Raw genomic sequence first — 22,626 nt, forward strand, 5'->3', positions numbered from 1 at the left:
ACGGACTGGCGGATTGTGTTCACTTCAAACGCAGCTGAATTAGTCCCGAGATTAAAGCCTTTGCCGCCTTCCAATCAAATGAGACCCTGAGGTGATTGGAGGGTCAAGGGGATGTGACGTCCTCCTCTTTGTGAGCTCCTCTCACTTTGACAGCTCGAGGGCGGAGACTCGCTTTAGTCTCGTGGTTGCTGTGAACGCTCGCGCTGTTTTTTTGTTTTTTACCCCCCCAAACATGGGCGTGGACACACAAACCGCAGGTGGTGCCTGAACCACATGTTTGAACTGTTTCTGCTTCTATTTTTAAATAAATGTGTTGATTTTTGTGAGCGCGGACCACCTCAGAGTCACTGTGCTAACATCAATAAGAAATAACACTTGTATCAAGTGTTCACAAGAGTTTTAAAAGTCCATTTAAAACAGAAAAATGTGCAATTAAATATATATTTTAGTAGTTAAAACAAACTAGACTTTTATATTTTATTGTTTTACGTTGCTCATGTTATCAAATATTCATTCAAAAGTGTGTAATAATTCCCCAAAAACTCCATTTCGCGCATGTTTTTTTACTTCTGTGTTGCACAAATATATGAATTTGCCTTTTAAATATCAATAATAACATCAAAAACGTCTAATTTTGCCTCTGTAAAGTCACATGTGCGCATTTTTATGCAATAATAATGAGGAGGGGGTGCCCTTTTTGTTAAAAAGAAATTTGAGCCCCTGTAATGTCTGAACACGGCACTGCGCTCCGGTAAAGACTAGCGGTCACTCATGGTCCGTTCCGGTTGATGTCGGAAATCGGATTTTCCGAGTCGAGTCGGATTTCTGGCTCAGTAAGTCGGAGAAATAAAAACAAGAAAATCGTTTTCCTTGGACACAATGTTGCGATGTTTGTGTCCACATATAAAGAAAAAAAACAAACAATAAAAACATGTACAATGTTGCGATTGACAGTTATTGCCAACAACGGCTAGCTTAAGATACGTTTGCGTTCCCACCAAATTTTTCCGACTTCTTCAAGGAACACCGGAAGAACGTGACGGCACTGTCATTTCCGACTTTTTCCCGACCTACGATGTAAGGCTGCGTTCCTTTTACAGGAAGGAAGTCGGAACTAGGGAAGTCATGTGACTTCCTGGAGTTCAATTTGAAAAGTCGCAAAAACAAAAAAAAGTAAAATCTCATATCTGGATCATAGCTGGAATTCCGAATTTTACGACTTCCGAGTATAAATGGAACACGCTATTTAAAAAAAAAAAAAAAAAGCTATGTATACATGAGTGAGTGTGTGTGTGTGTGGGAGCGCTTGTGCGTTAAATCCGCACCGCCCTGCGCGGTCGCCCTCGCGCTCCGGCAAACGTAAAACCAAGCGCGTGAGCTTTGAATCCCCGGAACAGACGAGCGTTGACAGGAATAGACCAATGAAGTGATGGAGGGATGAGAATGTCACATGTTTTCAGGATAATAAACACCGCCCTTCTATTTCTATCTCCACCCCTCCGTCAAGTGTCAATTCTGCTCCGCCGCAATCAATCAGTTATTTGTCAGCCGCTGTCAATCCGCGCGTGATTTATGTCAGTGCTGTGGCGCGCGGCTGATTACGCGCCTGTGTGTGTGTGCGTGCGTGCGTCCGTGCGTGCATGTGCGCGAGAGAAAGAGAGCACAACAAATGATGAGACACACACACACACACACACACACACAGATTCAGGAGACGGTGAGTTTTCACAGGAACTAAATCACTTTCCACACACACACACACACACACACAGTCAACAAATCTGTAAATACATAATAAATTAAAACATTAAAAAAATAAAATAAATTCTAATCCATGTTTTCATCTCTCATAAATAACTATATATACATATATCACATATACATGTAAAAAAAAAAATACCCAAGTAAAATTATAGTTACAAGTTGTAAACAATCTGTAAGAAGTGTGTAAATATATGTAATCTATATATTTACTGTAAGAAAGTGTAATATAAGTGTATAAAAATATAATATTTCCCTACAAAAAGTCATATATAACATTGTTTATATGTGATATTTTATGATATATATTTATATGGTGACATATACATTTACATATATACAGTAAAATGTACATATGGACATCTTAGAAAAATTGTTTGTATATGTTATTTTTTTAGTTTATGAATATATTATATATACATATATATGTATATACATATACATATATATGGCAAGTGTGTGTGGACTATACATCATTTTACATGTACACAGGTATCTATACTGAGAAAATAAACACTACACACACACACACACGTTTGTATATATATATATGTATGTACTATATATGTATATATACATATATATACATGTACAAATACTTGACTTGTCATGTATTATGTTACCACATTTCAAGCTAAATACAAATGTTACATTATAGGTAAATGTAATATATGGACTTTGTATTATTTGTTATACTCTATTATCTATATAGTAAGAATACACACACACACACACACACACACACACACACAAACACATAAATCGTGACATTTTCATGTCAACTCGATTTTTATTTACATTCAAATCAAAGTGATTGATTTTCATGAAGATCTGAACTCTTCATCACTGATGACTCCTCTTCATCAGTGTGTGAGGCTTCAGGGCATTCTCTCTCTCTCTCTCTCTCTCTCTCTCTCTCTCTCTCTCAATGTCTCTCTATGTCTCTCTCTCTCTCTTCTTCACCTCCTTTCATCTCCATCGCGTCGCTCAATTAAAAGTCGCTCAGTTTTGTCGGTAAATCACCGCCCATCAAAGTTATCACATCAAACAAAACGATTATTATCGTAACCCGCGCCTCTGCCATTAATCTCTGTCTGCCGTAATCCCGCTGACAGGTCCGCGCCGCGCGTGCGTGAGCGAGAGAGAGCGAGCGAAAACCCGGAGTGGACGAGAGTTCAACAGGACACTAAGAATTAATAAAAGTCAGGATTAAAGTTATATGGAATTATCAGATTTGTTCATTTAATCCACGTTTTTGTTTGATTTGGGATTAAATATTTTACATGGATTAATTTAAATGACTCAATTTATCATTATTTAAAATGGAAATAAACAAAAATAAGAGCGTTTTTTTTATATTTAATTGTAAAACATGAGCAGCTTTAATCTGTGTGTGTGTGTGTGTGTGTGTGTGTGTGATTGATAACAGGCTGTGTGTTTTCTGTGAGGACGCCGTCAGCGCGTGACACAGCGCGTGAGTTATTAGGGCAAAGAAGGGCGAACATAAATTTAATCTGTCAGAGAAAAGAAAAGGAAAAAAAAAAAATCTTCTTTATTGTCCGCGCGTGACGGATGATTCTGCTGACACACACACACACACACACACACACACACACCCCTAAAAATACTTGGCATTCCCCCTTTAAATGGGAACACATTTGTAGCGACGATAATTCGCGATATTTAAACACAGATTAGGGTTAGAAAAGAGATTAAATTACAAAAATTCAACAAATTCCTGATTATGAATTTTCTTATATCCGGTTCACCTTTGAGCCTTTTCTTCATGTTTATAACCTTTTATTTGTATTTTTTATTTACTTTTGAAGTGATAATCCAGTCTTCATTTTTTTTAAAATACGTGTAATCTACATAATCTGCACAATCTACATAATCTGCAAGAAGCAGAAACGGTAACAAATATGTCAGAAACAGACGTGAAAAAGATTTAAAACCAAACACGAACAGAATAAATAAATAAAGGAGATCTTTTTTTTTTTACACACTCCGCTATAAACACGACACACACTTATTTATATGTATATATGTTTATTTAAATATAAATAACTATGTTACGAGGTTTAACAGAAGAAGAGAAAACGCGTTAAAAAAAATTCTGTGAAGCTCTCTCTCTCTCTCTCTCTCTCTCTGTGGGCGGTTCCCTCGTGACGTCACGTGACGTCAGCATCTCAGCAGAGAAACAGGGAAACAGATTTTAACTTCTCAAAAAATACCTTCTTCTCACACAGATTAAGTCAGATTATTCCATGATTTTTATTTTTTCTTCTTAAAGAAAAAGCAGAGGAAACATTTAATCATGAAAGAATCCTAATGTAAACATAGACGTAAACAGACGCTGTATATGTTTACGTCTGTTGTTTATTGTTTGTTTTTAGCACATTGGATTAGCCCACTAGCTTCAAATATTGAAGGATATGTATCATGTGACTTTTTCCAGATTTAATCCAGATCACTTTTTGCAACAGAACAATATATATATTTTTTTTTTCTTAAAGACACAAATATGTGTTTTAAAACCCAAAATCGTCTTTTTAAAGCTGCAGTATGTAAGTTCTATAATGTTGTTATTATGGGATTTGTCAGAAGTCGTATTTCCTGCGTTAACAGTCGGAGGTTTCGACCGGGACGTCACCTCAAGTTGGATTTTCCAAACTCTGCAAATTCCAAGTGTGAAATGTAGCTACTTCCTGTCGTAACAGGTCACTTCCTGTCGTGACAATTAGCAGCGGGTTTGTGGATCTTCATCAAAATAAATATTATATTTCGTATATAATTAGTTGTCATTCCACGACTGGAAGAAGTCGTACAGTCAGAGTGTTTTTTTTTTTTAAAAGTCGGAGCGACAACAAAACAAAATTTCGGAATTCTACGATCAGAATTCTACAGACGTGTGAAATCAAATGTCTAATTTCTTTTTAAAACCTTTGTTGTTGTTGGTATGTATTGTGGTGCGTTCTAGTTGAAGTCGGAAGTTTCCAACTCTGAAAGTTTGCAGCAGCCTCACAAAGCCTGACGCAGGCTACCAACATGGCCGCCACTCATGTTATTTTTACGTTTAACTGTACAAACGTCGCGCTGGAGTCCCGTAAACGCTGCAATATAGCAACTTTTAAACCAGTTAAGCCGAGTTTAGGACAATCCGTATTTTTTTATGTGTAGCTCAGTATTTTATTTTTCGTAAACCAGTCCGAGCGTGAAAAAAACACGAGTCTAAACATGACTCGTGTGTTTTTCGTGTTTACAACTTTCTGAAAACAGTGATGTCACACGTAAGCTTCATATACGCACATAGTTTTTTTGTTGTTTTTTTAAACAAGTAAAGCTTTCGGGGAATTGCAGTGACAGCGCCACACACAGGCCTGGAATAGGTACTGCAGCGTTGACAGTCAGTTTGGGGAGTTTAATGTTTACGAAAAACTTTTTAAGAGCAAAAAAAACCCCTGTGTCTTCTTCTACATTGTGGATGTATTCCTGTGACAGAGCTACAGCGCCACACGCAGGCCTGGCATAGGTACTGCAGTGTCATAGAGCTGTTTTCAGGGGTTTTTCGTGTGCGTATGAAGAATTTTTTTTTTACGGAAAACTTTGTCAGAAACCACAACGTCTTCTTCTTCTCCATCGTTGATGTATTCCCGTGACAGCGCCACACACAGGCCTGGCATAGGTACTGCAGCACAGTCGAGTTGGATGTTTTTTTGGTGGGAAAATGTTTTAAAAACGGGGGGGGGGGGGGGGGGGAATTTATCGGGATTTTTTTTCTTTCTTTCTTTCATCATGATCATGGTGCAGAATAAATATTACCCAGGATGCACTACTGCACAATAGCATTATTTGTTGTTTAATAATTTAATAACGCACACACAAACACACACACGCACGCACATACGCACGCACGCACACACACACTGTTTCACAGCGGGAGGTTTGACGTCACAGCAGGGACCGCGTGCTTCCGCACAACAGCGGGTCAGCTGACCGAGGCTGCACGCGGAAACTGTAAAGTTGAATTGGAGCGAGCGTCAGTGACGGAGGAGCGCGAGGCTCCAACTTTTCATTCACTCACTCACAACTCAGGTTCACGTCAACATCATCATCATCAGCAGCAGCAGCAGGAGAGGAAGAGGAAGAGGAGGAAGTGTTTACCTTCAAACAGCTGCTTTAGAAACAAACAAACAAACAAACAAACGCGCGTGCGCAGAGAGCGGAGCTGTCACTCACACAGTTATGGCGTCAGCGGCTTTTAACGGAACTCAGGTCAGTTGACGTTTGTTTCCTTTTATCCGAAATGAAACTTTTTCATTCTCTTCGTCATCATCTTCATCTTCACTGTTGCTGCTGCTGCCGCGGTGTCATGTGACTCCGCAGACCACGTGACTTTCACTTGTGCACTTCCTGCTGCTGCAGATTCTCAAACTCTAAATTAAACTCTTTAATTATTTAAGTTACTGCGACATGGAGTCAGTGCACACGTGACCAACTGCAGGAAAACTTCTTAAAACTGTATAGAACTGCACAAAACTGCATAAAAACTCCACAAAACTGCATAAAAACTCCACAAAACTGCATATAAACGGCATAAAACTTCATAAAAATTCTTTAAACTGTATATAACTGCACAAAACTGCATAAAAGCTCCACAAAACTGCATATAAATGGCACAATACTGCACACAACTGCATTAAAAGCAGCACTAAACTGCTTAAAACTGCACAAAGCTGTACAGAAATGGCACCAAACTGCATAAAATCTGCATATAATTGCAAAGAACTGCATTTAAACGGCACTAAACTGCATAAAATTGCATACAAACTACAAAAAAAATGCACAAAAACTGCATAATACGGCTCAAAACGGCACAAAACTGCATACAAACTGCACTTAACTGCATTAAATGGCATAAAAACGGCTTAAAACTGCATAAATGTTTCTCAAGCTGAAAACTGTTTCTATCTGATTTAATTCAGCGTTGACTGGTGTCAGATGTTTGATAATGATGACTCGACAGTGAACGCTGCGTGAATGCGTGACATTTCTGAACATTATTTACACTCGTCACACGCTCTGATGCTCGTCCAGAACAGATTAAGAATTAACAGTGAGATTAAAATGCTGCAAAGCTTCAAAATAAATCAGAAATAAGTCAAATCGTCTCCATTACGACTCTTTATATAAATCAGGTGTTTGAGGAAGAAAACTTCTCTGTAACGTGGATTAAAGTGTTTATTATGGGCTGGAGAACATACAGGAAGTCATTTTCATCATATATTTATATATGTTATATAACTGTAATTTAATGGTGTTTTATTGTGAAATGAAGCAACATGTGATTTGTTTGCTGCTGTTTTCTGTTCCATCTTTGAAAGTTGGAATCAAACCGATGTGTTTTGATGAAATAAATGAATGTAAATCGTGTTTTTGATGAAGAACTGGACTCATAAAGGTTTTTATATCAGCTTCTCCACAGTTATGATGCCATGGTTTTTTCAAATACTGTTGATATTTACTTTAATTTCATGGAGAAAATAACTTTAGCTGTAGTTTTAAAATGGCGTCTCCGAGGAGTTTTGGGACCATGAGGCCAAAACTCTGATTCTAATCCAAGTTTAAAATCAGTCATTTGTAGAAGACTGAATGTGATTTAAAAACAGTTTAAAGCAGTTTTTAGCATCAAATTTTAACCCTAAACTCTGGTAAATGTATTTTTTGGAATAAAAAAAACTGTAGTTTGTAGTTTTATATAAAAAATGTAGTATTTAGTTACTAATCTGACAGATTTTTTTTGTTTATTTACAGATTTCCTACATCGGACACGACTGCGAGGACGTTCCAGAATTCCTCGGGGACGAGTTCGGACACTTGGCGAAGAGACTCGACCTGAGCTTCAACAAACTCAGGTGAGGTTTGTGTTTGTCCTCTGTGCGTAATCTGCACTGAGATTAAGATGTTGATCGTTTTGTTAAAGTCTTTACAAACGTAATAATCCACGTTCAGTTTAATCTGAGAAAAACGTCTCTGGTCCTCTGTGAAATCCAAGTTTATGAAAAAAGAGAAGGAAGTTTTGAAACACGAGATTATTGGTGCAAGACCATTACCCACAATCCTTTGCTTGTACATGTGTGTTTATCTTCAAAAAACTTTATTGACAGCAGTTTAAATGTAAAACACAGAGCAGGGAAGTCTGTTCTTAAGATATTTAATTAGAGTTATGAAGGAAATAAAGTCATGATACTATGATTAATCTAATAATTATAACAATATGTACATTTATATAATACATATATATATATTTACGCACGTTGTTTGTTGTGTACGTATTTTGTACGTGCAGTATGTATAAATTGTTCATTTTGTGTTAGTTTGGAAATATTTTATTTTGTGAGTAAATACTTAGTTTTTTTCCCCCAAATTTGTACATACATACTTTATTTTGTACGTATATACGTTGTTTTTTGTTTTTTTTAACACATATTCTACAATTTGTACTTTTGTACGCATTATCCTTAGTTTTGTACGCATTATTCTTAGTTTTGTACGCATTATTCGTACTTTTGTACTCATTATCCTTAGTTTTGTACGCATTATTCCTAGTTTTGTACGCATTATCCTTAGTTTTGTACGCATTATCCTTACTTTTGTACGCATTATTCTTACTTTTGTACGCATTATTCTTATTTTTTTACGCATTATCCTTAGTTTTGTACGCATTATTCTTAGTTTTGTACGCATTATCCTTAGTTTTGTACGCATTATCCTTAGTTTTGTACGCATTATTCGTACTTTTGTACACATTATCCTGTTTTGTACGCATTATCCTTAGTTTTGTACGCATTATTCGTACTTTTGTACGCATTATTCTTAGTTTTGTACGCATTATTCGTACTTTTGTACTCATTATCCTTAGTTTTGTACGCATTATTCCTAGTTTTGTACGCATTATCCTTAGTTTTGTACGCATTATCCTTACTTTTGTACGCATTATTCTTACTTTTGTACGCATTATTCTTATTTTTTTACGCATTATCCTTAGTTTTGTACGCATTATTCTTAGTTTTGTACGCATTATCCTTAGTTTTGTACGCATTATCCTTAGTTTTGTACGCATTATTCATACTTTTGTACACATTATCCTGTTTTGTACGCATTATCCTTAGTTTTGTACGCATTATTCGTACTTTTGTACGCAATATTCTTAGTTTTGTACACATTATCCTGTTTTGTACGCATTATCCTTAGTTTTGTACGCATTATTCGTACTTTTGTACGCATTATTCTTACTTCTGTACGCATTCTTAGTTTTGTATGCATTATTCTTAGTTTTGTACGCATTATTCTTGGTTTTGTATGATTCCTCTTGAACACATTTTTTTTCTACTATTATTTTACTTTTATAGTTAAACTAACGACCAAATATAAACAAATATTAACCTGGGAAATATGTGGAAATCCAGTGTTTTAATCTGGAAACTCTACATGATTTAGTTCTTTAACGGTACAGTTATGGCTAATGTTACCTGAGTGGAGCTAACCGCTAACAGCTTCATGTAAACTGACATGAACAAATCTCCCGTGCGTCGGTTTTCCGAGCTAAGATCAAGGCGTCCGTTAGCGCGTCCGTTAGCGCCTCCTCGCCCTTGAAGCCGTCACGTTAACGACTCGGTGTTTAGATGTTGAAAATATCGACGACGCTGATTCATTATTCATTTTCCGTTGGCTCTAATCTGAGGCGTCAGATCTCATTACCGGACTTCAAAGGCTCCGGCGTGAGCAGAGTCTGGATTAATGAGGCGCTGCTCAAACAGTTCGGACCTCGTATCAGTGGATTATTGATCAGTTTGGCAGAAAAAGTCTTCTCTGACACGGAGCTCCTTCTTCGTCTTCGCCCCAGTCGTCGTTAAATGGACGAGGTTCACGGTGGAGATGTTGTTGTTGTTGTTGTTGTTGTTTCACGATGAAGGTTCTCGGTCTCGTCCAGGTCGTCTTCAGGAGGGAGCTGGAGGCCACTGGAGTTAAGTTTGAAGACGTAGTTCGTCTTGAGTTAAGTTTGAAGACGTCTTCAAACTTAACTCGAGCAACTCATGGGTGAATTTTTGGAGAACAATGTCCAGAAAATTGGATCCAAATATCCTTCGAGTTCATTAGAGTCGCATGTTTTACGCACTTTCTTAGCAAAAGTGGCCTTTTTAACTGTTGTTTACAGATGATGTCAAAGGTCACAAAGTATCAGGGAAAACAAGTCTTTATTTTCTTTAAACTTTAGCGTTCAAGTGCAATTTCCGAGACTTGCAAGTGAACTATTGTGGAGACCGTTACCGAACTCTGGAAAACCGGTAGAACCTGTTCTGACGTTTGTAAAGCTCTTTTGTCCAAGCAGCAGTGACATTTACGAGATTCCTTGAATGCATCCGCAGCAGGATTTCGGTTATTTCGTGTGTGAGTTTGATTTTCTTCATATTCCATCTATTATAGAAACGTAAAACTAAAAATTGTCATATAGCACTAATGTTTTATTTAACCTAAGTTAGTTACAAAGTATCATTTGAGTTCATTAGAGTAAAAATGGCCTTTTTAACTGTTGCTTACAGATGATGTCAAAGGTCACAAAGTATCAGGGAAAACAACTCTTTATTTTCTTTTAACTTTAGCGTTCAAGTACAATTTCCGAGACTTGCGAGTGAACTATTGTGGAGACCGTTACCTAATTCTGACATTTGTAAAGCTCTTTTGTCAAAGATAAATCAGAAACTTCTGAATAACCTTATGACTAGAATACGATTACGATATCTGTGACCACGTGGTGGCAGCGGCAGTGACATTTACGGGATTCCTTGAATGCATCCGCAGCAGGATTTTGGTATCAGGGAAAACGACTCTTTATTTTCTTTAAACTTTAGCGTTCAAGTACAATTTCCGAGACTTGTACGCAAACTATTGTGGAGACGATTCCAAACCAAACTGAACTGTTGGATATTTGCTTGATTATAGACGGACGCGTCCGTACTGAACTCCTGCTTTTGTAGATGAACCTGTGTCTGTGTGTGTGTGTGTGTCTGTGTGTGCGTGCGTGCGCGCGCTCACCCCCAGACGATGTCGGCGATGGCAGGCGTTTTGCATTTTAATGACAAATCAAGTATGCTAACTCGCGCCTTAGAAGCAGGAAAGTGCTCTAAACGCGGCCCGGGCTGTCAGAAACCAGATGTAAGTCGTCTGATGAAAAGGGAACAAAAGGAGACAAAGTAGCCGAGGCCGCCGCGACAGCGCGGAATGAAATAAAAACCCGTGTACGGCCTGTCATCTGTGTCGTTTCATATTCATATCTGAGGAACATTATAGCATTAGCGCGGCGCTCGCGCCTCACTCATCTGTCTCTCTTAATTCGTCGCGGGCGCCGCTCCGTCTCTCCGCTCGCGGCGCGTCGACACAGGAAGGGGGCCGGCTAATTGACAAATGAATGTCAGCGACATCAAGCGCTGCTTTTTTAGAAGAAATCCAAGATAGGTGGAGTGTGGATGTTTGATGGAGGAGGAGGAGGAGGAGGAGGAGGGTTAGCGTTAGCGTTAGCGTTAGCGTCGGCGAACGCCGTCCCAGAATGAGAAGTGACAACATGGGGGAAGAGCGGCTGTCATTGTCTTTGCCTAAGTGTTCAATCTGCAGAGACGCCGCCGTGCAGATAAAGTGTCAGTTAGCGGTCGCAGGATGTGAAACGTCGACGGTTTTCCGAGTCCTCAAATCACTTAAGTGTGTGAGTGTTTCTGGGTAATGGTGTTGGCGCACTTTTGCTCCGCCAAAAGGAAACAGGTTCCATATCCCATCCATCACTTCCGTTTAGGCCGATTTACGCCTGATAACCTGATCTGCGTCTCGTAAATTAAGATTTAAAGGCGGGCGAGCTCTGCCAGGAAATAACTTATTCATATCGAGGATATTTTTGCTATCTGTTTACAATATATGTAAATATAATTATTTCCCCTCGATGGGATGTTTTTTTTTTTGTCTTTAAATGAACTCCTGGGAAAGTGACGCGCGTGGAGATGAGGCCGAGGTTGTTTACGCTTAATGGACGACTTCGTCCTCCGTCTCTCCAATTTCAGGTCATATTTTCTCTTTAGAACTGAGAGAATAACACGTTCTGCATGTTGAGAATCACTCTGAGTCTTTAGAAGAACCTTTAAAAGGTTTAGCGATCGAAATTGGACACCAAAAAACCTTCAGTTTTTTTAGCCAAATCACTATTTTGTGTGTTTACGTCAGGGCTCGGCCATGTTGTGTGCCGCTAACATTCTTTTGAAATTCACACAGATCGAACAAAAACCCTTCTCCTTAACCTGACTGAATATATCTGAACCTTATACTGCCCCCTGGTGTTTTTCTCGAGTATGGAAACACCCGGATCGGACATCATTCCAAACCATCTTCAACTTTTAACGTTAGCTCCATCTGCTCTACTCTACGTTACAGATTTAATTGAAGTTAATTAGCTCCGGAGTCGGCATTTAAGGAGAAACTTAAAGGAAACTTAACCTCGTTAACTTTCTCTTAAGTTTCCCCTTTAAAGATTGACCAGGAAGCTGCAAAACGGTTCAACAGAAGTGCTATTTACGGTAAAAGTTGCAGTGTTTGTGTGCGGCGGCCATTTTGGAATCCCACAGAAAACCTAACCCTGGAAAACCGGTAGAACAGGATTCCGGGAAAATCATCCTTGGCGACCACTTCTTCCGTTTTTGAAATGACAAATCAAGTATGCTAACGTTAACGCATAGCCCAGTGGACCATGTTTTCGAAATTTGACAAATCAAGTATGCTAACGTTAGCGCATAGCACAGTGGACCATGTTTTCGAAATGACAAATCAAGTAGTCTTACGTTAGCACTTAGCGCAGTGGAACTTTTTTTTGAAATTACAAATCAAGTATGCTAACGTTAGCGCTTGGCGCAGTCGAATCTGTTTTTGAAATGACAAATCAAGTATGCTAACGTTAGCTCTTAGCACAGTGGAACCTTTTTTTGAAATGACAAATCAAGTATGCTAACGTTAGCGCTTAGGACAGTCAAACATGTTTTTGAAATGCTTTTTCTGCTTTCTACGAGTTAAAAAAATACAGATTTTCTCTATAGGGTTTGGTTTAGCAGAGTTACCGATTTAAAAACTTAATTAACACATTATTAAGATATTGTAGCACGTTAGCGCTAGTTAGCGCTTAGCACAGTCAAAACCGGTGTCAGGATGGAATGAAACATCTTTATTTTTCCCCCTCTTCGTCCACGTTATATACCGTACACCAGGCTTTTTCTTTACGACTGCGTTAGCGGTTTTTTATTTTTTAGAGTGTATCCGAAGACGGATGGCGTTGCCACTCTGCCGCAGATTTACCGTCCTCCGGCTCGCGGTGGCACAGCTTTAGACGAGCAGCGCTGACATCCAGCCAACAACGAGAAGGAGGAGGAGGAGAATAAAAAGGATCTGACACTTTATTGGCTTTAAGAGGACGAGAAAGAGGAGTTTGTGGAGAGGCGAAGAAAGTCAAAGAGATTCTTTCGGCTGTCATGTTAAAAAAAGGGCGGGATTTATTGGGGTATTATTTAGAGACTTGTCAGTGGTAATGACTGCAGCTACGATTTCAATTATCACCCACTAAATATAGCTTCATTTACTGCCTGGCTGCCCATAATAAGCCTGATACCGTACTATTTGAATATTTTATGTTGACCAGCGATTAAATTTCCCTGCGCGGTGCTTGGCATGCGTTAGCGTCCGACTCCATCGTCTGAGCGATCCAGTTCAAAGCTGTCCCGGGGAAATGTTCTTTTTCTTTTTCCGTTGACAGAAATCCAATTAGTTTCAGTACATTTTAGTCTGGCTGAATAAAAAGCCTCTTCAGATCTACAATATGTTTCCTCAGTGTTTTTAGCCGAGCACAAAGCCGGCGTGATGGATCTTTATGATGTGACGTGACGGGGCCCAAGTCGACCAAAAAACTCCCCCTTTTTTCTGTTTTGGCGAGTGAAAAACAAACTGTCCATATGTTTTACTCGTTGTGACCGGCTCAGCTCTGTCTCTTTTTTTATTCCTTCTCTTTGTCTTTCTTTTTTGAGATTGCGTTAACATCCACTCGACGGCCGGCGTAAGATCTCCGCTCTGGTGCATATTTAATGAAAGCTGCCTCACTATCTAGCAAGCTGCCTAGCTAACTAGCAAGCTGCCTAGCTAACTAGCAAGCTACCTAGCAAACTATGTCCATATAGCATGTTATACAGCACCCTAGCAAGCTACCTAGCTATCTAGTAAGCAATTTAATGATATATCAAGATTTCTAGCTATCTTGCAAGCTATATAGCAAGCAACCTAACACACTATATGTCATTATAACAAGCTATATAGTGACCTAGCAAACTGCCTAGCTATCTAGCAAGCTACTAGCAAACTATGTCCATATAGCAAGCTATATAGCGACCTATCAAGCTGCCTCACTATCTAGCAAGCTCTATAGCGACCTAGCAAGCTGACTAGCGACCTAGCAAGCTACCTAGCAAACTATGTCCATGTAGAAAGTTATACAGCAACCTAGCAAGCTACCCAGCTATCTAGCAAGCAATGCAATGATATATCAAGATATCTAGCAACCTGCCTTGCTATCTAGCAAGCTACCTAGCAAACTATGTCCATTTAACAAGCAATATAGCAACCTTTCAAGCTGCCTCACTATCTAGCAAGCTCTATAGCGACCTAGCAAGCCGACTAGCTATCTAGCAAGCTACCTCGCAAACTATGTCCATATAGCATGTTATACAGCAACCTGGCGAGCTACCTTGCAAGCAATGTAATGATATATCAAGATTTCGAGCTATCTTGGAAGATATATAGCAAGCTACCTAGAAAACTATGTCCATATAGCAAGCAATATAGCGACCTATCAAGCTGCCTCACTATCTAGCAAGCTCTATAGCGACCTAGCAAGCTACCTAACAGACTATGTCCATATAGCAAGCTATATAGCAACCTAGCTATCTAGCAAACTACGTAATGATATACCGAGATTTCTAGCTATCTTGCAAGCTATATAGCAAGTTACCTAGCTACTCCCCTTTTGCATTCCTCCAATAGACAAAGGAGTCTACCTTTCCAGGCGGTGTTTTCACACCTCTTTGTCTACTGTAGACGTCGGGGAGCCGACTCCCTGCGGATGTTATAGGAAGGTGCTAGTTCAGGCTAGACATGCTAATTACACAATACACAATACACAATACACAAAGGACCTGATAGTCTGTGTTGGCCAGGTACAGGGTGATGGGCAGTTGTAGCTCAGAGCTTTTCAAATCTACGATATGTTTCCTCCGTGTTTTAGCCGAGCACTAAGCCGGCGTGATGGATCTTTATGATTTGACGTGACGGGCCCAAGTCGACCGAAAAACTGTGAAAAACAAACTGTCCATATGTCTTTTTTTTTTTATTCCTTCTCTTTTTCTTTCTTTTTTGATATCGCGTAAACATCCACTCGACGGCCGGCGTAAGATCTCCGTTCTGGTGCATATTTAATGACGTCTTTTAAACAGTTTTACAGCAGGATTACACGGATTCCGCCGAAACACCGTGTAAATAGTACGAGGGGGGAATTCAAAAAACAAGTCTGATGTATAATTAATTAGCGACATGTTTAGTAAGTAGACGATCTGGTGTCGAGTTAATGTTTACGCGGGTCCTGACACCGGGGTGTGTAATTTTAAGCGAGCATTAAAGTGGAGATGATTAGGAATGGCACTCGGCCCGACAGCAGCCACGTTAACGCTTGATGTTGAAGATGTGCGGGAATTATTTTTCGTATCGTGAAGCCGTTTTTTAACTGGGGTCTTCAATCCTAAATCTGCAATTTAAAGGGACAGTTTAGGGTTTTTGAAGTGAGCTACAGTCGTTTTAAATGTGGACTAAAGGATGTATCTGTGTGGTTCATGTGGTTTTGGCGAGGTCAGAAACAAAACTAGAACACGTAGTTGGTGCTTAATGCGCTAATCTCGTCTTCCGAAACCAGGAAAAAACAGATTTAAGCCATTTATAATCTACGTAATTTAACTCCACAACATCTCACGGACATGTTTTCCACTTTATCTTAATGTTAGACGCACTTTTGTAACTGAAAACTGAAGTTTATGTCTTATTTTTGTCTTATATTTTGTCACTTCTGTGTTTGAAAACCTTTGTTTGGTTTTTCTAAAGTGACTTAAACTTTTGAATTAGCGCAGCAGCTAACCTACAGCGCTCGTATTCTCACGAGCTAAAAAAACGCAGATTTTCTCCACGGGGTTTGGTTTAGGAGAGCGACCGGGTTTACAAACGTCAGTTTCTAATCAAAAAAGTCTGTCTAACAGTGATTTTAAGTCATAAACACATTATCAAGACATTATAGATGCTAATTTTATGACGTGCGCCTTCGCTAAATTCCCTAATTTTATAAACCAAACATCCACGTCCGCGAGCTAGTTAGCGCTTAGCGCGGTTTCTTGAACACGCGGTGTTTTCGGAAACTGGTTAATGATTAGAAGCATTTTCCCAAGCATTTAGCTAAACAACAACGATGTGTTTTCAAAGCCATAATTCAAATCCTGTTTATGTTCAGCCCAATCACGCTCGCCCTTCTCCCAGATTGATGATGTCAGCGACTGGAAAGCATGGAACGCATTAGGACCGAGCGTCCAGAGCGGCAGCCGCGCTTCCACTTCCTGGCCGCGACCCAAAAAGAAAGCGAGGACGTGGGTTTGGAGGCTGTTTTTTGGAAGAAGAACAAAGGAACTTCCTTCGGTGAAGTCTCGGCAATTTTTGGTTGCAGTGGCTTTCAATCTCTCGCGGTCTCTGGAATATAAGAAAAAAGCCCAGGGGTGAAAAGCAGAGACAGATCCACGAGTCCAGTCCGTGCCAAGATTTCGGAGCGTGATTGCTGTTTCTGCCATGTTTTGAATTTGATTTTTTTTTTTTTTTCCTCCTTGGTGATAAACGTCGTCAGGACGAATCAAATCCTCCGAGCGTAAACGCACTCGGACGTTGTTATTAGAGGAAGCAGAAGTTTACGTTTGGGCAAAGACGACGAGGGTCTTTTAACCACAGGGACTCCAGTCGGGTTCGATCGCAGTTTGACACTCTTAAAGGGACAGTACAGTACAGTACAGACGGGGGGCGCTCTCAGTAAAACCATGCTAACATGTTTAAAGATTAATTTTTTGACTCCAATTCATGATTATGATGTTAAAACTGATGGAAAAGTGTATTTTGCCAATGCAAAAACAACAACAATACTCATATTTACATGTATATTTGTCACTTAGAGGCCTTAAAATGTTGTGGAAATTCTCTGCTGCTGGTGAAGAATGAAATGGAGAACTTCTGCCGGCCGACCTAGCAACCTGCCTAGCTATCTAGCAAGCTACCTAGCAAACTATGACCATATAGCAAGTTATACAGCAACCAAGCAAGCTGTCTAGCAAGCAATGTAATGATATATCAAGATTTCTAGCTATCTTGCAAGCTATATAGCAAGCTACCTAGCAAACTATATGTCCATATAGCAAGCTATATAGTGACCTAGCAACCCGCCCAGCTATCTAGCAAGCTATATAGCGACCTATCAAGCTGCCTCACTATTTAGCAAGCTCTATAGCGACCTAGCAAGCTGCCTAGCTATCTAGCAAGCTACCTAGCAAACTATGTCCATATAGCAAGTTATACAGCAACCTAGCAAGCTACCTAGCTATCTTGCAAGCTATATAGCAAGCTACCTAGCAAACTATGTCCATATAGCAAGCTATATAGCGACCTATCAAGCTGCCTCACTATCTAGCAAGTTCTATAGCGACCTAGCAAGCTGCCTAGCTATCTAGCAAGCTACCTAGCAAACTATGTCCATATAGCAAGTTGTACAGCAACCTAGCAAGCTACCTCGCTATCTAGCAAGCAATGTAATGATATATCAAAATTTCTAGCTATCTTGCAAGATATCCATATAGCAAGCTTTATCGTGACCTAGCAACCTGCCTTGCTATACATTTGACCATACAGCTAAAATATTTGCATTAAAAAAATATTTTGCAGACTGCAAATCATGTTTATGTTTTGAAATCATGTGTTGGCGTCACGTGGCGCCACCTACCGCCGTCTACCAATCATTGCAGTCAGTAGAGTCTCAGCTGCCGAGCAACCACGGGTTGCCAGTTACGTCAGAAAACGAAACCTAAAAAGACCTCGGTATTTTGAATTTGAATGTAGTAACTGTTTTTGGCCACATTCTTACATATGGCACCTTTTAAGTACTGTACTCGAGGAAATGTACTGGGTTACTGCGCGGCTCTGAAAACATCCTTCCTGGGTGAACCCTGGTTTCCTCTGGTCTCTGAACAGCTGTGGCACATTCTCGGGCGCAGCAGCTGGAACTCATTTCCTGTTTCCATTGTGGATAAACTAACTCGCGTCTTTCACAGCTTTCACTTCTGAAAACCACTGACTGTCCTTTTTTTTTTTTTTCCCGATCAAACAGAAAGTCCGATGAGTTGTAGACGCGGTGTACGAGCTCTCACCTGGCTTCACTCCGCTTTGCGAAATTATTATTTTTTTGGATTCTTTATTTTCCCTCCGTGAAGAATAAGTTTAGAAAACTGCTGTACTTCTTTTTTTCTGGATTGTGTTCAGAAATGAAAAGTCGGTCTAAGGCTTTGCTTCTTTCATTCGTCTGAGGCTCCATCTGACATCCATCAGCATGGAAATCTGTTTTAATGGTCAGAGCCGAGGCTGCAAGACATCACTGAGCTGTTGCCTCACTTTTCCACCCAGGGACGTTAGCGTCGAGATAAGAAACAGTGACGGCACGTTTCATGTCGCCGCGGCTGCTGCTGCTGCTGCTGCTGCTGACACGACTGAGTTTTGTTATTCTCTGTTTTCACTCATTAAACGGCCTCGTACGCGGTCGCGTATTTGCTTAAACGCGCCGCTGACTGCTCCATTAGCCGACAGCGCCGACGTGCGAACGACGAGACCAAACGCTCGTCTGATCTCGTCCGTCTGTGCAGATGTTTGCTGATGTTTAAGAGCCTCTGCCCCCCAGTGGTTTGTGGCGAGATAGCGTTTGTACCGCGGGCACTGTCGAGTTTCTTTATTTTCTAGCCTCTGTCTGGATCTCGGGGGGCCCCTTGGGTTCTAGCAACTTATGTCCATATATGTCCATATATCAAGCTGTATAGCGACCTAGCAAGCTGCCTAGCTATCTAGCAAGCTACCTAGCAAACTATGTCCATATAGCAAGTTATATAGCAACCTAGCAAGCTGCGTAGCTATCTAGCAAGCAATGTTATGATATATCGAGATTTTTAGCTATCTTGCAAGCTACCTAGCAGACTATGTCCATATAGCAAGCTTTATAGTGACCTAGCAAGCTGCTTACCTATCTAGCAGGCTACCTAGCAAACTATGTCCATATAGCAAGTTATACAGCAACCTAGCAAGCTGCGTAGCTATCTGGCAAGCAATGTAATGATATATCGAGATTTCTAGCTATCTTGCAAGCTATATAGCAAGCTACCTAGCAGACTATGTCCATATAGCAAGCTTTATAGTGCCCTTGCAAGCTGCCTCGCTATCTAGGAAGCTATATAGCGACCTAGCAAGCTGCCTAGTATCTAGCAAGCTACCTCACTATCTAGCAAGCAATGTAATGATATATCAAGATTTCTAGCCATCTTGCAAGCTATATAGCAAGCTACCTAGCAGACTGTGTCCATATAGCAAGCTTTATAGTGACCTAGCAAGCTGCCTCGCTATCTAGCAAGCTATATAGTGACCTAGCAACCTGCCAAGTCATCTAGCAAGCTACCTAGCAACATATGTGTCCATATATCAAGCTATATAGTGACCTAGCAGGCTGCCTTGCTATCTAGCAAGCTATATAGTGACCTAGCAACCTGCCAAGTGATCTAGCAAGCTATATAGCAAACTACTTACTCATTTAGCAAGTGTTTGAGCTATATTGCAAGCTATGTCTGTCTAGCAAGCTATAATTATATCTATATACGCTATTGCAAGCCACCTAGACATGTAACAAGTTTTCTAGCTATCGAGCAAGCTATATATCTATCTAGCAAGCTACCTAGAAAGCTATATAGCCATATATCTATATAGCAAGTTATATATTGATCTAGCAAGTTATTTCTATCTAAAAACGGCACGTTTCATGTCGCTGCTGCTGACACGACGGAGTTTTGTTATTCTCTGTTTTCACTCATTAAACGACCTCTTACACGGTCGCGTATTTGCTTGAACGCGCCGCCTCCACGTCGCTGACTGCTCCATTAGCCGACAGCGCCGACGTGCGAAACAACGAGACCAAACGCTCGTCTGATCTCGTCCGTCTGCGCAGATGTTTGCTGATGTTTAAGAGCCTCTGCCCCCCAGTGGTTTGTGGCGAGATAGCGTTTGTACCGTGGGGCACTGTCGAGTTTCTTTCTGCCTCTGTCTGGATCTCGGGGGGCCCCTTGGGTCCTCCACCGGCTCAGAACATGTCTGCGCTCAGATGTTTCAACCATGAAAAAAGAAAAAGAAGAAGAAGCAGCAGCACCGAGCAGCAGAGGAAGGGATGAAGGAGGGTGAGCGGGAATCCTCGGCGGGGAAAGCGAGGCCCCGACAGGGTCTGCAGGCCTGTGATCTGAGGGCCGTTTGTGTGGAAGTCAGATCAAAGTCGTGTGAAGAGCAGCAAGAAAAAATCCTTTACCTTCTCTGAGCTCAGACTTTATTGGCAGCTGCAGGTGAAGAGGAAGACGCCGCAGTCAGTGAAACACTTCACCTTCTGTCGGATTTTTATTATTTTATTTCTGCTCCTGTTGTTTTTCGTTTCACTTCAGATAAAATATCTTATAAAAAAAAAACAAAAAAAAAAACGCTGATCCTGGAACATCGGACAGAGTTGCAGCTGCAGGATTATTGTTTCGGAGCGCGGATTAAATGACGACATGTGGATTGTGTCGATAGCCATAAAAATCCGCAAAAAAACGTGGAAACGGTGAAGCTGCGTCGTCTTCGATGCTTTTCACGTAAAACTAACGCGCTGCTGCTTTTACAAGCATCGATAAACTGCGATCTCACAGCAGGATCAGTGTTGATAATCCATGATAAGCTTTGAGAATAACTGTCACTCAGAGTCAGTGTCATTGACGTCCTCACTTCCTGTTGTGACGGGAGTTTGTCTGAGTTCCAGAAGAAGAAGAAGAAGAAGTTGGAAAATGGAGCAGAAACGAGCCAAAGTGGAACAAACTTGAACAGCCTTGTTTAGAGCGAGTCTATAATCTGATTTATGAGATAATCTGATCATAATCTGATCTTCATGAACCAACTGTTCACATTATTCATTCACTCTCTTCTGATTTTCCAACTGTGTCCATCGGTTACCTCATCGTCTCTGTGGATCTACCAAGCTATCTGGAAAGCTTTCAAGCTATCTAGCAGCTATATATGTATATAGCAAGCTATCTAGCAATCTATATATCTATAGCAAGCTATATATCTATAGCAAGCTATATACTGTTTCTATATAGCAAGCTATATATGTGTAACAAGCTATATATCTTGTTAGCAATCTATCTAGTAAGCTATATATTTAGCAAGCTATATATCTATATCAAGCTATCTAGCAATCTATATATCTATAGCAAGTTATCTAGCAAGCTATATATCGTTATAGCAAGCTATATAGCGTTATAGCAAGCTATATAGCGTTATAGCAAGCTATCTAGCAATATATATATCTATAGCAAGCTATCTAGCAAGCTATATATCGTTTTAGCAAGCTAAATAGCGTTATAGCAAGCTATATATCGTTTTAGCAAGCTATATACTGTTTCTATCTACCAAGTTATATATCTATATATCAAGCTATAGATATGTAACAAGCTATATATCTTTATAGCAATCTATCTAGCAAGCTATATATCTACAGCAGACTATATATCTTTATAGCAAGCTGTCTAGCAAGCTATAGATATGTAATGAGCTCTATATCTTCATAGCAAGCTATATATATTTTGAGCAATCTATCTAGTAAGCTATATCTATCTATAGCAAACTATAGATATGTAGCAAGCTATATAACTTTATAGCAAGCTATATACATTTTAGCAATCTTGATAGATATCCATAGCTAGCAAGCTAGATATCTATAGCTAGCAAGCTATATATCTATAGCAAGCTATCGAATAAGCTATATATTGTATCTATATAGCAAATTCAGATTTGGGCGTCAGTTTTTGGGAATATAAATTGTGTAACTGTAATAAATCTAAAAAAAATGCTTTTTATCTTAACTTACTATTACAAAAGTGTCTTAATTATTATTTTCCCTCACTTGTTGACAGTTGTGTTTTCTCGTGCGCGTTAATATTAGATTAGCGTATTAGCAGCAGCAGCGGTTAATTAGCAGGTGACAGTGTTTGATTCCCCGTCATGTTGGAGTCATGCGCTTCTGTTAACGACTCTGCGACAACAGCTCACTTTGTTTGTAATTATTTCAGCCGTCCGTGTTTTCTGTCACGCAGCCTGAAGACAACAGCGCTCTTTGTTTGCTTCAGAATCTTCTCTTCAGCGCCGCGTCTTTATGACCTTTTGTTGTTTCACTTTCAGTGAGTCAGTGTGTTGTAATCGAGTTTATCAGCGCAACGACTTCCCCGTGGGTCATAATTGGCCTCTGATGAGGTTTTTATGACACTTTAAGGTAATTAAACCGAGCCAAGTGGTTAAATATGTCCAATTAGCATAGCTGCATATCCATTTGTACCATGGACTTTTACAAATGTGTAACGGTGTTTGTGTGGAGGCCACAGCGTGACA

General features: G+C 39.9%; 1 protein-coding gene across 1 annotated transcript in view; it reads left to right on the top strand.

Moving 5' to 3' along the window:
* Positions 1 to 5,945: 5,945 nt before the first annotated feature.
* Positions 5,946 to 22,626, top strand: part of lrmda (leucine rich melanocyte differentiation associated) — a gene marked incomplete at its 3' end in the record, with an annotated part of 362,986 nt that continues 346,305 nt past the window's right edge. The window contains exons 1-2 of the mRNA XM_083897596.1: positions 5,946 to 6,036; positions 7,576 to 7,676. Coding sequence (XP_083753722.1) covers positions 6,007 to 6,036; positions 7,576 to 7,676 — 131 coding nt within the window. The 5' untranslated portion in view covers positions 5,946 to 6,006. The remainder of the gene's footprint in view (positions 6,037 to 7,575; positions 7,677 to 22,626) is intronic.

The sequence above is a fragment of the Microchirus variegatus genome (assembly GCF_963457635.1).
Source record: "Microchirus variegatus genome assembly, chromosome: 11".
Lineage (NCBI taxonomy): Eukaryota > Metazoa > Chordata > Actinopteri > Pleuronectiformes > Soleidae > Microchirus > Microchirus variegatus.